The 15,888-nt window shown below is 43.1% G+C and overlaps 1 protein-coding gene across 3 annotated transcripts in view; it reads right to left on the bottom strand.

The window, feature by feature from the left end:
• The window catches only part of ZNF385B (zinc finger protein 385B), a 190,421-nt gene extending 175,869 nt beyond the window's left edge, over positions 1-14,552 (bottom strand). For 2 of the 3 annotated variants that reach the window (XM_080971327.1, XM_080971329.1), the window contains exon 1: positions 13,719-13,799. In XM_080971327.1, the coding sequence (XP_080827453.1) occupies positions 13,719-13,788 (70 nt within the window). In that variant the 5' untranslated portion in view covers positions 13,789-13,799. Of the gene's footprint in view, positions 1-13,718; positions 13,800-14,450 lie in introns of those variants that run through there. The other variant, XM_080971330.1, reaches the window with a different exon arrangement.
• Between the last annotated feature and the right edge of the window lie 1,336 nt (positions 14,553-15,888).

Here is a 15,888-nt window from a genome sequence, read left to right as displayed (position 1 = left end):
GGTGGACTTGATGACGATTGTGGTCCCTTCCAATTCTCTGATTCGAAAACCCTGGAAGAAGGGCCCCTGATTATGAATACAGGCAGGTTTCACACAGGAAAAGGTAACCAGGACCCAGGCCATTTAATGTATTGCAAAGCAATACTAGCTCTTTGAAATGAGTTTGAAATGACGCTTGAAGCCAGCGCAGCTCTGTGATAACAACTGTGTAATATGCTAATTGCAGCAAGTGCCAATCCATCTCAGGACTGTATCCAGTATGACTCTTCTTATAATATTATGAGAAGAAGCAGTAATTACAATGAAAAAAGGTCCACTCAGGGAGAAGGAGTCACTGAACAACAGGAAAATTGTTCCTAAAACAAAGGAAGTGATTTATATTTTACACTTTGGTGAAGAAAATATAATAGATTAGCAGCAAGAATTTAGCCTTCCACTTGTGCTGTTAATATATTTCACATAGAAAAATATTTCAAGAAGCAGCAGTTTGGATTTAAAAAATAAGAAGCAGCCGCATTGCTCATGATCAGTGCCAATGCTTATCAACTTCATATGCCAATAATATTGAAAGTTACCAGCCTTTGAGATGGCATCACGATTGCTAATAGCTCCAAGCTGAGTGTTGTGAAAACTTATAGTCTGTTTATAAAAACAATTTTTAAAAAGCTTATCTCACGAGACACAATCGAGCACAGTAACAAGTCTCTGCAGTGAATAAACGTTTTTGAAGTTTCTTTCATTTCTACTGAGAAGCAGTAAGTTTGTTATAGATGCTTCCATAGCCGGCTGAGAGGATGTCAGATTGATATTTATATTTATTCCTTTGTGGATTCACTGTCTGATTAGGTCATTCACCTATGGTTTTGCTGTTACTTCAATGCCTGATCAGAGTCTAGGTTTTTATAAAAAGGAAAAGGAAAGAAAGCTCATGTTGCTTAATTAGTAAACAGCCATTTAACCATTCAAAGAGAAAAAGAGGACCAAATGTGGCACAGGATATTTGCATGGGCTACTTTATATGTCCAGCTGCTAATTTAGAAAGAATTATTATAATTTGAAACAGAAATGCAATGCATCTCGCCATGATGGGGAAGACTGCATTCAGGTGAGCTGTGTCTGCTCAGTCCAGGTACTAACTAGATGGGCAACTTCCAGGCCCCTCCTGCTCTCCCTTCTTAGGTTTTTTTTGTATATTTAAACCAGACAACCCTCCAGCTGTGAAAGAAAAATACGGGAAAAGCTCAGTGTAAAACTGTACTTTTAAAACTGAGGAGTTTACACCAACTGGTGGGAAAATGCATACAAACACCAGCTACAGTATTCACAGAATCAGTATCTGAACAGCTATCGCAAGGCTGGAGGCCTGTTTTGGCAGCTCACCACCCACTTAACCCAAATACTTTTGCAATGAGCATTTAACAGACTAATCTGAAACTCATATTTATTCTGCAGTATCTCCTACTGCATCAGTGATTTGAATAGGATAATAGCTGTCAAAGCAGCATGGCTTCTTAGAAATGACTCCCTTCCTTAGGCCAAGCAAGTAAACCTTGGGGAGAATTTGCTACAGCCTCTCTGCATGCAGAACCTTTTTATAATTTGTGGACATCTCCCTCCTATTTACATATCCTGATACCTATAGTGGAACTTTGCCTTCTTTCTCCAATATTGCATCACTACAGAGGGACAGAAATTGTGGTAGATATACCAAAAGGTCTTGCATGCTGCTATTCTAATTCCAGCTCCTCTACTCCTTCTGTTGTTCTTGGCCAAACCTAAAACAGTGACACAGGTAAACCCACAAGATACACGCTTTCAGAATTAATAACTAAATTTCCAATTCGATCTACTTCAGGTGAGAATTACTAAAAGAACAGCCACAGGCTATGGCATGATTGCCTTCTACAAGGAGGAAGCGGCTCTCTCTGTTGACTTAGAATAATATGGATCTTCCTACAGCATATTCCTCTTCAGCCTTCACCAACTAACATATCCTGCCCCCCGCCCGCCCCCCAACTGTTGTCTATCATGTGTTTTTATTTCTCTCAGGATACCTATTCCAGCTCTTTCCTGTTTGGTATGAAAAAGGCAATTCAGTACCAAACATGGGTTGCAAGCAGTTCTCCAACCAAGTAATGGGTAAATAATGCATGTACTAGTTTGAAATGTGCATCTAAATGCGTATATCAGTGAAAACAACATGCAAAGATGTATAAGGAAAATTGCTTTGCAAAAGTGTGTATATTAGGGGAAATGTGCATGTTACGGAGGGAAATTTACCAAAATGCTGGCCAGTTTCATTATAACTTCTAAAACATAAAACAATTGCAAACTGATGTGGAAATATGGAGAACTGAACTTAAAGATGGGGTGGGGCTGAAGAGAAACCAAATATAATACATATAAAAGTATTAAAAGTAGCAGAAGAGAAATGGGACATATAACAAGGGAGGGGGGGGGATTAACATTTTTTTTGACACCGCTACTGACCTTACACAGTTCATTAATCTACTCACAGCCTGATTTAAACAACAGACCACTCACCCTATTTATTCTCATGTCACCACTAATCTCCTTTTTCCTAGTCGATTATAGTCTCTTCTTGTGCCATCAACATCTACAGAATCCACCACTGCCCTCCTTGAACTAAATACTTGCATATTTACTCAGTTCCTTCCTTCCTAGGTACATGCCTTGCAATCTCTTCCCACCTCTAATTCCTGTCTCAGTGCCTTGTCTCCAGTCCAGTTCTGTTATGAACACATGGCATAGTACCAGAGCTACCCCTCTTTCAGGGCCTCCAGAAGATAATTCTCTGAGTGAGGGGCGGATGCATTTTGACACATGGGTGAAAGCTGAGATCATCTGAGACATCTATTGGACAATACCGATAATCTCAGCTTTCATTTGAGGCAACATAGCCAGTTTGGTAACTAAAAACAAATTATCCAAGGACTTGTTCACATTGCTGGCTTGCTGTTTTAAGAATTTTTTTGGGGGGGGCATACCCCTCCTTTCAGCTGTGCATTAATACACCAGAAATTCAAGAAAACTGTATTCTATTCATTCACTCACCCACCCAGCCCAAACAAGTTTCCACATAATGCAGAAAGTAGTAATACTCCTGGTTTCAGACAAGCACTGTGAAAGTACGCCTTCTGTAATTTTAAATAGTTAACAGATTTGTGTATTTTATATTGAGTCTGCTCACTGGATCACTGAATTAACTGAAAGGTTGAGTGATACATTATTATATGTGGACATACAATCCTCTCCTGAAATAAATTGAAGCACTGAGAAAGAAAAAGCACTGCCCACTTCTTGCAAAAGAACTATACTTCAGCATACATTATCCTCCATGATCTGTAGCTTTAGGCCCTCCTAAAGAATATTTAATAATACAGGGTGGAATTCAACATACCGCTAAATGGGGTGTGCATGTAAGGTTTGCTCATGCAGTCAGACTCCTGGTCCCTTCCCCCCAACTCTCCGGACCAGATTTAGGGGTGACAGTTGGGAGGGCACAGAAAGAGGAGAGAAGGTGAAGTCTCATTGCAAAAGCAGATCTTGCTCCAGGCACACAGCAACTTAGTTGAATCCTGCCTGATGGTTTCTATATTTGTTTCAGTAAAGACTGCAAGTTTCCTGCCAGTTTTGATTTCCCTTCGTCTATCGCCATGTAATACGGCTTAGGACAAAAGATGTAACTCCTGCATAGAAACCAAGAACAACAGAATGATATGACTGATGAGAACTGATTATTATAAGACATACCCAGGCATTTCAGCATTGAGTTTTTCTTTTCATTCATTTTTCTTTTGCTATTTGTATTAATTTTGTTGTTGCATATTCCTTGCACACATATGCATTTTTATTTTACATAGAAAATTGTATGCTTTAGCTGTGTCATCATCAGAGCAGACCAAATAGCTTCAATGAATTGTCACTTTAATAGCATAACGCAGAAGAGGACTTTATCATCTTAATGATAAATTATTATCAATGCTTAACACCTAAAGAAGTTTCCTTGGTAGACAATTGTTATAAAGCTAGCAGCAATGCTAATTGGTGGAACTGAAGTGCTCAGATTGGTTTCCAAGCGCTGTGTATCTACAAACCTCAGCAGCTCAAGTTCTCTAATGCATTTTTAACATGTCAATTAATATGTTGTTTATAGAAGACACTGTCAGTTTTTCAGCTGATGCATAAGAAAAATCACAACTCTGTGCAGAATGTATAACAACTCTTTTAAGTGTGCATGCTAAAAGTTCAATAAATTGTAACTTCTTCTGAGATTAAACAACAATCGTGTCAGGAATTCAGATGAAAAAAGTTCATGGCACAGGAAAGAAGCCAATAAAAAATGAAAGTTAGTGCATTTGATTAATTGGATTCAGGATTATTATGTTTAGCTTAATAAAGCACATTCTGTGGTATGCAGAAGCACAAGCAGTTCTCTGTAAAATTATTAGGTAGTTACTACATGACATTTTTATAATATTAAACCCTAATCATAATTACCCAAGCATCCATGAACACACATGTCTTAAAATATTATGGGAGAAAGTACTCAATGGTCAGGCATTAAGATACCACAAGTTTTGTTCTCTCCTTTTTTCAATCGTGGATAGATACATCAAAGGTTATAGAAAGGCCTTATGACTCCATTGCTCTTCCATCCCTTAGATACTGTGAAATTAGAATTTATACACTTTCCTATTTTTAAAGGAAACTGTCATTTGCTACTGCCAGGTAGATATACTTAGGTACAGAGCTCAGTTCAAATGCAATTTTACCATGCCCAGCCAAACAAAATTAAACATCAAGGCAACTGATGTCAGAGTCTTTAGCCTGCTGTGACAAGCTTGTAAGGAATACTTTGAGGACAGAAGTTCCACATCTCTGTATTGACTCTGAGGCCACTGTTGTGGCAGTTCTAGATAAACCGTGCAACACGGCATCTAGTCTGGTGTTATGGGATCAGTTTCAGCTCTTGAAGCCTGAGGATATGCTCCTAACTGTTCAGCCGATTACATGCCCTCTCAACTCATGCCAATCGTGGCTGATTTGAGGAAGTTTTTTTTGGCGGGGGGGATTAACCAGAGCATGGAAAAAATGCATCCTTTCATGAAGGAGAAGCGACAGCCGCTCTGCTCTGGACCTGGAGGTCTGTGATAGTAACTACTGCCTGGTCACAAATATCCCCTTTGTGGTGAGAAGGCGTTTGAGATGCCCATCCAAAAGCACTATTGAAGGAAATGTATTATGTGAACCCATTCCAGTCTGGGTTGAGGCCTGATTTGAGATGGTCCTGACCGTGCTGCTGGTTGGCCTTTATCAAGAGTGGAAGAGTGTAACCCGGCTGCTTATTCTGGATTTCTCTCTGGATTTTGATACCATCAATTCATGGTATCTTAGCAGAGTGGCTTTGTGGGTTGGGAGTGCGAAGACGGTACCTCAGTCCCCACGCAATTATGCTGGAGTTGCTGCAGGATTCCATCTTCTTGTCCCAATGCTGTTTAACACGTGTTCAACAACTTGAATAAGATACTGGGGTTGGGGGGAGGTAAGCCCTGCCTATCAATCACAAGACGTGGCACATACACACCATTTGAATGGCAATGGCCATCAACAGGGGACGGGGCTGGCACCCTCAAATATTTTATCGGAGGGGCTGAAGGGACCTCAGTCCCTAGGAGTTGGCTCCTATGTTTCCATATAAAGCCATTTCACGATTTGGAGCAAGATGTCTCTCAGTTCTATTTCTCTGTTACATCTGTATTAGATGTGGTTATATAGATCCTGGACCAATGTTGGATGCAGCTGTGAGTTGGATGAGGACCCACAAGCTGAAGGTGAATCCTGGCAAAATGGAAACCTTGTTGGTTGGTTGTTCCCATGTCTGAAAACTAGATAGGTTACATGTTCTGAACCTGGTTGCAGTCCTTTTAAAGGAGCAGGTCATAGTCTGGGGGTGCTTCTGGGTTCATCACTGTTGCTGTGGATCATGGTGGCTAGGAGTACCTTTTGCCAGCTTCAGCTGACAGGAACAATGGGCATCACCGCAGTGGTTCATGTTTTGGTAACTTCAAAACTGGATTAGTGTAACTCCTTTAACGTGGGGCTGTTCTTAAGGTTGGTTCAGAAGCTGATGAGCCTACCAAGATTGTGTCACACCAATTTTGAAAGAATTGCACTGGCTACCACTTTGCTACCAAGCTAGATTTAAGGTTCTTCTGCTGATTTATAAAGCCATAAACAATTTAGAGTCTGAAGGAACACTTTCTCCCATACAAGCCTACCAGGATGCTAAGAACTAAATCTTCTCTTCAGTGAACATGACTAAAAAGTGCTTAACTATGGAGAACTTCTGAAACAATAATGGGATATTAGCTCCGCCCAAGACATGAATGAGAACAGCAACAACCAGGAAAAAATACATTAATAGTTTACAAGGACAGAAAGAAACATAACGGACAGAATAATTGCCGCACACAGGAAGAGCAAGGATATAGTTTGAATGCTTCACCTGTAGCTTTATAAACTATTTATTTAATGTGTCAATACGATTGGAAGTCGTTAATATTGCAGTTGTTGTATAAGGGATTGCTATTTTGACTGGAGTGTAATTGAAATTAATAAGATTTTGGAACACAGAAATAAAGCAAATCATCAAACCATCAATTCTAGCATGTGGAGGGGCCACCTAAATTACATAATTTGGCATTTGAATGATTGGTATTGTTAACGGTATTATAATTTGGCATTGTTATAAATAATGTGGCTATTATTGGATTATTGTAATTGAAAACTTATCAAAAAAGTGCTTAACTGACTGGATTGTGTATTAAAAATGGGGGAGAAAACCACATATGGCAATGTATGGTCAGTTATGCATCAGCTTTGGCTCAAAGAAACAACCAAGCTAGAAATAAATTATAAATTTATGTCAAGCCAATGAGATATTTGCCTGGCATCACCCACAACTGTGAGGTTATTGTAATTCTTTCAACCTTCCACACACATTCTAGCACTGTAATGAGAACACCAACCCGGTAACCCCAAATGGAATGAGATAGCGATTCCATAAAGGAAGCCCTCTTACAAAACCAAAAAGATTTGAGGATGGCAGTCCTCTGGCTAGGTAATTATCAAAAGAGTCTTTTACTCCATTACCCACAGGACCAAATAAACTTCACTGTAAAACCAAATTTTACACATAACATATAATCTGGTGCATAGTCTTCAGCAAGGTATTTCACGTGGGCTGTGTACACACTCTAACTTTAAAGCACATTCCAAACACATTCTTTCCCCCCAAAAAGAATTCTGGGCACTGCAATTTATCCCTCACAGTTACAATTCACAGGAACCCTTAACAAACTGCGGTGCCCAGAATACTTTGATGGGAAGAATGTGGCTCAAATGTGCTTCATAGGTTCGGTGTCTACATTTGTAATCAGGTACTTTGTAGCAGACAGTAGCGATGGGTGATTATAATAATAATATTATAATAATTTATTATTTGTACCCCACCCATCTGGCTGGGTTTTCCCAGCCACTCTGGGTGGCTTCCAACAAGAGATTAAAAATACATTAAAATTATATATCTGTCCCACAGGAACTGACCTGATGCTTTTCTTAGTACAGTGGTACCTCGGTTTACGAACTTAATCCGTTCCTGAAGTCTGTTCTTAAACCAAATCTGTTCTTAAACTGAGGCGTGCTTTCCCTAATGAGGCCTCCTGCCCCCGGCGCCCTTCCATCGTTTGGCTTCCGTTCGTAGACTGAGGTAAAGTTCGCAAACCAGAACACTACTTCTGGTTTTGCGGAGTTTGTAAACCTAATAGTTCATAAACAGGACTGTTCGTAAACCGAGGTACCACTGTACTAATGGAAAACTGTACTAATGCACAACTTGGAGACCAGCTGAAGATTTTGAGAGAGAGAGCATCAATATGCTGATGAGCCTCAGATCTATACCACACCCACAACACTTTGGGAGCAGCAGTGCCAATCTGGAATCAACGTCAGATTGCAATACTTAAATAGATGAAGGCAGCAAATAAAAGCTTTGGTGCATCGTATGTGTAACTATGGCATGTTACAAAACTGTAGGAACTTTTCAGTGTTTAAAGTTGAATGCACGCTATGAGTGATCCATAAGCTGTGAAGAGTCATAGCCTTGGATAACAGCTTTTTTCTTCTTCTACTCCCTCTTGCTGAATAAGCAAGCAGAACCCTACACCCAAGCTACATGAAGGATCATCTGCTCCCTCATGTACCTATCCAGACTGGAGATGTGAAGGTTGGGGGAAGACGAGGAAGAAACCTGGAAAACTGGGGGGGGGGGTATATCACCCCCATTTATCCATTTTTCTCCTGGGCATCTCTGAGACTCTGAGATCACTGCTGGAGTCCCTGCTCTGAGCATGCATGTCAGGTGAGGTGGACCCTGGGGAAAGGGTTTTCATATGCGTAATGACACCCCATGTATCTTCTTCTTTGGCAATCACTCGTAGCTGAGTAAGATTGTCTTCCAAAACAGGGTTTTAACAGTGGGTCCGTAAGTGACTGTGGAGGCCAGTTCTGGATCCACACATCCTTCCACAGTGGGGACATAGATTTCCAAGCAGGAATTGATCATGGTGAGGGTTTGCCAAGTGTGCCTTCTTCTTAGCGTGTTTCTCCCTTTCATCCTGAGTTCGAGTGTCTTCAAAGCCCATGACACCTTTGGTAAAGGCTGTTCTCCAACTGGAGCGCTCGCAGGCCAGTGTTTCCCAGTTGTCAGTGTTTATACTACATTTTTTTAAGAATTGCCTTGAGAGTCTTTAAACCTCCTTTGTTGACCACCAACATTACGCTTTCCGTTTTTAAGTTTGGAATAGAGTAGTTGCTTTGGAAGACGATAATCAGGCATCCGCACAAGTATAGTGTGTCCTCCGAAAGTGGCTCTTTATACTCTTCTCAGTACCAGGTGAAAACCCCCACCCCTCCCCCCACAAAAAACCCAGGCTTTTTGGACCTTAACCAACTGAATATAGACCTCCATGTACTTTATTATGCCAACTTACTTGCTGTTACTGAAATTTTATGTTGCTTTTTATTGCTTTATTGGTTGTTATTATACCTTAATGTTTTATCGTTGTAAGCCTTCCAGAGAACACTGTTACTGAGCGGCACACAAAATGTTGTAAATAAATAAATTCGTTTAGTTATGAGGAAGTATAAACCCGCCCCTCCTTTAGCTATTGTCAAACTGCTCTTACCATCTCCAACATTATGTTTTCACTGGACATCCAGTACAAGAGAGATGAAAGCTTTTTTATTATCTAATTGTCTGCATCTGCTGAGAGAGGCGCTAGGGTTTCTGGGAGTTATAAGGGTTTTGCTGTTGTCACCGACGTTTTTGTAGCCTCAACTATTTACTGCAGTGAGCTGCTCCATTTGGGTTGCCACTGAAAAGAACCCAGCAATGTCACTTAGAGAATGCAGAACACAATACACTTCAATGCGCATCTATTCAAATTACCATTTTATTTTATTTTTGCAAAATAAAGCTCTTTATAGCCTCCACCCACCCACTCTTCAGGAAAACTTTCAATTCTCAATAGTTTAGTTTATATAATATTCTGGATCTCTGTCTTTTTCATGAATGTTTGATTTTTTCTTGCATATTGTTAGCCACCTTCAATCATAAGAAAAAAGGGAGTTCAGCACAATCTTCAATATGCTTCTCAGTGTATGTCAACCACAATACAGCATTATTTGATTTTACTATTATAATCTCAATAGCAAATTATTGCATTCCTTAGAATGCTTAAGAAAAATATAGGAGATGCAGCTTTATCAACAGTAGACCTTTTCTATCAACGGAAGAAAGCTCACTAGTCGAGTTAAATGCATCCTGCCTGCAAGGTGCCACACAAGTACAAGGGAACTTAAGCATGAAAATGATGCTGAGACTGTGACACCTTTCTTTTCTTCTGAATAAATAACGCTGGCCTGATCTTTGCAACTTAACTAGAGTATGTTAGGGATAACCTTCTACTGAACTTCCGTACCCAATTACATGCTGGCACCAGCTAATTTCTCAAAGATGAAGAGCCTCACCTGCTTTGTAAAGTAGACTCAGATAAAACTGATGCTAGGCAAAACTGCATTACGGAATCAGACCTTATAATCTTTAAAACGGCACAATTCCTGGTCAATTTGCTGACTGAAAAGCTGCGGCATTGATAGGAAATCCTTGAAACTCCTTAAGAGAGATGAATTCTCATGCAGTGTGTGTGTGTGTGTGTGTGTGTGTGTGTGTGTATTTCTCTCCCTTCTAAAACTTTGCTTAAGTCATCTACCACAGCATCTCTCAGGCCGTTTTCATTATTTGCCTTCATTAGTCATGGGAAATGGAAAAGAAGGGTGGGAAATAAATGTGCGTAAAACTGTTAAAATTAGGGGGGGAGAGAGAGAGAGTTTGGAACTAAAAGGACATAAAGTGCCTATGAGTCAATATATTCCTTTATTCTCAGGGAGAAAGGGTGCAAACAGCAAATGATATTTTTATATTCAAGAAGTGAACATTTATTTTCAGAAACTATCTTGCTTGCTATGGTACTTTTAATTATAAGCAAATGAGGAAGCAAAACAAAATGCTGCTCGAGGAAGAAAAACCTTTGAAGCTGTTAGCTGGCCTGATCTGCAGCTTCAAAGCCACCCCTTCTCAGGCAGGGTGGTTGCCCATAGTAGGAAAGTCACACCACTTGAGGAGAGATTATTGTTCCTGTGTCCCTTCCTTCCTTCTTTCCCTTTGCTTTCTTCCATGCAACTGCACACATGGGCTCTCTCTCTCTCTTTTCCCTTGTGTTGGGGTTTTTGCCCTGCAATTTTAATTTTAAATGTTTATGTAATTGTATACATGTCAGGGCTCTCGTAAACCTGATGATACCTCTTCTTGTGCTTAGATGGATCTGTTTGGTTGACATCAGCTTTGGCCCGCCAGATGTTGCTGAACTACAGGTCCGAATCAATCCCAACAAGCATGGCTAATGGCCAGGGATGAGGAGAGTTGGATAGAAGGTAGAATAATAGAATTGGAAGGGACCACAAGGATCATCTAGTTCAACCCCCTGCAATGCAGGAATCTCACCCAACGGTGGGTCAAACCCATGACGCTGAGATTAAGAGTCTCATGCTCCAACAACTGAGCTACCCTCTGGTGGTGTTGTTCAGCAAGTTGTGGAGGACCAAAGTTTCCCCACACCTGGCCTAATTAATGAACAGCTCTCACTCCTGAGAAATAGATGGGAATGATAGCTAAACTACCTATCTCTGATAAGAGAATGCACAGGAGAGGATAGCAAATTGTTACCAACTGCAGGTCAGCACCACCTTAATATCTGAAATATTTAAAATATTTGAAATATTTATTCCCTACCCACACTAAAGGCAAGACACTTTTATGTTTAATAACTCAACAAGGTACATGGTCTAGTCTAGTCAGACAACCCACTTGACCTCCATAATTACTATCATATCAGTACACTTTTTCAACTCAATTTTCCCATTTCTTCATTCTAATAATATAGCTATCTGGAAAATGTAAACATTAATGTTGTCTGATCTTGCGCCATAGGCATGAAATGCTTGCTATCAGCATAATTGTGTGAATTCATACATTTTACCTTTTTAAATTTGGAGAGTCCTACTAAACAGCTGTGTAAAGTCCCCGTATATTTCTGACAAAGTTATTTCCTCACACCCTTTGAAACAGGAATTTGCATTTTATGAGAACAAAAATCACTGTAATCTATCCTGGACATTGATGGTACAGCTATTGCTAAGCAAACAACCTTTCCACAATTGCATGATTACACCGGCCAAAGACTAGGAGATGGGCAGTATGTTAGAGACCCTCTCCTCATTAATTTACAGCTCTGAAGGAGTTCTATTAACTAAAAGGGAGAAGCTCGTGTACTCTTTCTTTGAGCAATTAACTAAAGTGGAGTCCGGAAGACCATGTGTTGCAATTGCTTACTAGCCAGATGTTTCCTAAGCAGGGATCCAGGGACAGCATGCTGTACTACCTTTTATCCAATTATTTGAGCTTCTCGCCAGAGCATTCCCTTCTAGTCCCGGAGCCCTCACACTGGGAGTGCTGCGTTTCCCAATGATGTCTCACCTCCAAATCAACACGCACCTGATATGCAAACACCTTATGCTAAACATTACATTTTATAAACCAAGTCAGTGTAAATGTATTCTTAGATAAATCAGTAATGATGTTTGCCACGAGTGCATGTATCTTACAATCCTGATAACAGCAGCTCACTATTTTATTCTTCGTTTTTTATTTATAAGCCATGAGACATCAAAGAGAAAGTTAAAATAAAAATGCATCAGTTTCAGCAAGAGATAAATATTTCTAAATTTATCCTGAACTTATTTTGTCAACAGCTGGCTGCCTTCCCATGTTCCCTCTACTGAATTGATTATAAGGTTACAAATCCTCCATAACCTTCAGACTTTTCTTGACGACACAGCTAGGGTGGTCGGTGGGAAATAACTTTTTGTTGTTGCTGCTGGCATCATTTGCGAATTAGTGCATCTTGGTAGATGAGAAGGCACTATTGCGGAATAATCCTGCACAGAGCTTGCTGCTGCATCAGCTGTTTCTGAAATCTCTTATGCTCATGGGCATTTTAAAAAAAACTTATTGAAAGCATAATAAACAGCAACAAGCTTCCACTTTTTGATTTGTTCCTTTACTGAGAGCCACGTGTTTCTGAGAAATCCTCCTCCAGAGAAAGCGCACTTGGTAGCAAGATATCACATTCTTCTTTACCATTATGCCCCTTGAAATCGACGGCTAAAGCACAAGGCAGGGCCGGCCCACCCATGAGACAAGGTGAGACAAACGCCTCAGGCAGCAGGGTCAACCAAGGCAGCAGATCCTGCTGTCAATCTCTCCACCCAACACACACCACCTTGTTCCTGATGTAGATCTTCCCTGACCCCTTCTTCACTGGCGGAGAGGGGGTGCCATTTGGGGGTCCGCCTCAGGTGCCAAAATGTCTTGGACCAGCCCCGGCATCAAGACCCATAGCCTGTGGTCCGGCAACTACGTGCACCTTCCTCTCTGCGAAAGCTTCAAACCTCAAACACACACACACATCTCTGCTCTGTAATTAGATCATCAAGGATGATTCCTCAAAGTAGGCTAATTCCTCATTTACGAAGGAAATTCCTCCTTCCAAGAACAACCAGAGCTTTAAAAAAAAAAAAAAAAGCGCTAGGAGTCAAGTGAGGCTAAGAGGACTGCCAAAAGGAACTCTCTCTCCTTCAACATGAAAACCAAAGTCTACAAGAAACCTCTAAGCAAAGATTTCTCTCTCTCTTTTGTAAACCAAACACACACACACACTTTTCTCCCCATGGGTGTGGCCAGGGGGGCAGGGGGCAGCTGCCTCTCCAAAAAATCAAGCAAATAAATAAAAATAGTTAACTAAAAGTAGAATTTGTAGAAAGATTTTGACAGTTTTTTTTCTGATCACTCGGGGCCAAAAGGAAGTAATTTTAAACAATTGTTGTTGAGACCTTTCCTTCCCAATCGGCTAGGCAGAGCCAGATAGAGGAAGATGACAGGTGGGTGTCCTGCCCCCCCCTCCCCACGCCGATATAAATCCCATGCTTCTTCTGTTCTCCCCCTTAAGTTCTCCTACCTTTCAGCGACACACCCGTGGGCTCTGCAAACCTGACACGGTTTGCAGACACTGACCTATTTAGAGACATGAGAAATGATGAACTCCGCGCCCGCCTGAAACAAGCGAGGAGGAGATAACACCGGGGGGGGGGGGAGAGAGAGAGAGAGAAAGAGAGAGAGATGCGGAGGACGCGGGAATTTCCCACCCGCCGAGTCCAAGCGAGGAAGAAGCGGCTCTTACGCTTTTGCCCGACGCAGCCAAAACTTTCCGAGGAAAGGCAGCGCGCCCGGCGCCGAGAGGTACGAAGAAGGCGCGGCCAGGCGCCCCCACAACAGCCGCCTGCACTGACCTGCCGCCGGCGGTGCCTCTTTGCCGTCTCTTCCCCTCACACTCTGCCCCGGGATGCTGCTCGCTCGCTCGCTCGCTCGCTCGCTCGCTCTCCGGCTGCCTGGAGGAGCAGCAGCTGGGCGCCCTTCGCGCAGCCTCGCCAGCGGACAAATCACCGCCTGGGTTGGCGCGCGGCTCGGTGGGCTAGCCTCGCCTCGCTTTCGAACCGCCGGGACGGACGGGGGCAGGGGGTGGGTTGGGGTTTTTTGGGGTGGGGGGTCGCCTCCCGCCTGTCCTCGAAGGTAAAGCAAGCAGGCGAAAGAGGCACCATTCCCAACCGCGGCTCTTCCTCCCCTCAGCGCGTCAAAGTTGAGGCGAGCAGGTTCTGCCAGGTGCGCTCCCGCCTGCCCAAGCCCCTCTTACCTCGACCAGGCGCTGCTGCTGCCCGTTTCCGCAGCCGGTCCGCATGTGTGAGTGTGAGGGCGCGTGAGCTCTTTGGCGCGCGGAGGGCCGGGGTGGGGGAGCGCGCGCGCGCGCGGAGCTGCCCGTCCCAACAGCAAGCCGCCAGTCCCAACCTCGGAGGGGGAGACAGCAGCAGCAGCAGCAGCGCGCCGGCTTGGTGCCTGCCAAGCGCATGCGCCCGCCACAGCCTGGGCCCCGAACGACCCTCGCCAAGCAGGTGAGGGGAGAAGGCGCGCCCGCGCAGGGGGCTGGGGGGGGGGGTCAGAATGTAGACGGGAGGCGGATGGGAAAGGGAAGCCCCACCTTTGCCACCGTCTTGCGTTCCTGAAGACGCTGAGTGAGTGAGCCCTTCTGCAACTTTTCCTCCTCCTGCACCTGTTCCAAGAGGGCTCCACGGTGGCCAAAAGCTGCGCGGGACTCTTCTCTTCTGGTTCTCACGGTAATTCCGTCGCATCCGGCTGCCTTTGAAATATACCCTGCGCCCCTGCCCCATAGGAGTCAACTCCCAGGGAAGGAGGTCCCTTCTTTTCCCCATGGGCGTAGCAAGGGACGCAGCTCCCGCCCCCCCCATCAAGTAAATAAATAAAAATACTTAACTAACTGACCAACTGCGTCGCAGTTTTGCACCCCTAAAATAAATGCAGGCTATGCCCATGGCTCCCCCAATAAAATATTTGAAGGGGCTGCCCCTCCCAAGTTGGTGGGCATTGCCATTCAAATGGTTTGCGTGTGCCGCGTCTTGTGGTCAATTATGTGGGGTAGTTCTTACCTGGCCCCCCCCAATGTTTTCTTCAAGTTGGCACCCTTGCCCCTACACATTTGACGGAGGATAATAAATAAGCTTGCTCAATCAGTTATGGGTTCGTGAAGTGAATGAAAATGAGCAAAGTGAGATGCCTCCAGGGGCATGCATGCTGTGACACGCTGCACTCTGCAGCCAATGAACTGCTGTGTACCTGCTTTGCCCTTAAAACGCATTTGAAAGGGGTGGTCACTGCAGCAGGGCTAATGCCAGCATCAGTGAGTTGTATGATTATGCTCAACTTGACACAGAGACAAAAACATCTGTAGGAAGTCCGGTGCTATTATTTCTAGAAAAAGAGGGGCCGAAACTCACCATAGTCACCCCCCTCTTATAATGGCAATGGCGCCCACCTGAGAGGTGCCAGAACTGTGTTCCTGTAATTTCCCCCAGAAAAAAAGCCCGGGTAGGAACTAAAGCTTACATAGGTTCTTCTGGCAATTTCAGTGCCACACAACGACCATGTGCAATTGACAATATGGCCATAACATCTAGGGATTGAAGCGGTCAATCGATAAACAGCAATGGTCAAGTAAACCTCATGATGTCATCTAGTGCTGGCACCAGGATTTGGGGAGCTCTCAGGCATGGCATCAC

Source organism: Podarcis pityusensis (genome assembly GCF_964106645.2).
Source record: "Podarcis pityusensis genome assembly, chromosome: 1".
NCBI classification, from domain to species: Eukaryota; Metazoa; Chordata; class Lepidosauria; order Squamata; family Lacertidae; genus Podarcis; species Podarcis pityusensis.
This window is presented reverse-complemented; position numbering and strand designations above follow the sequence as displayed.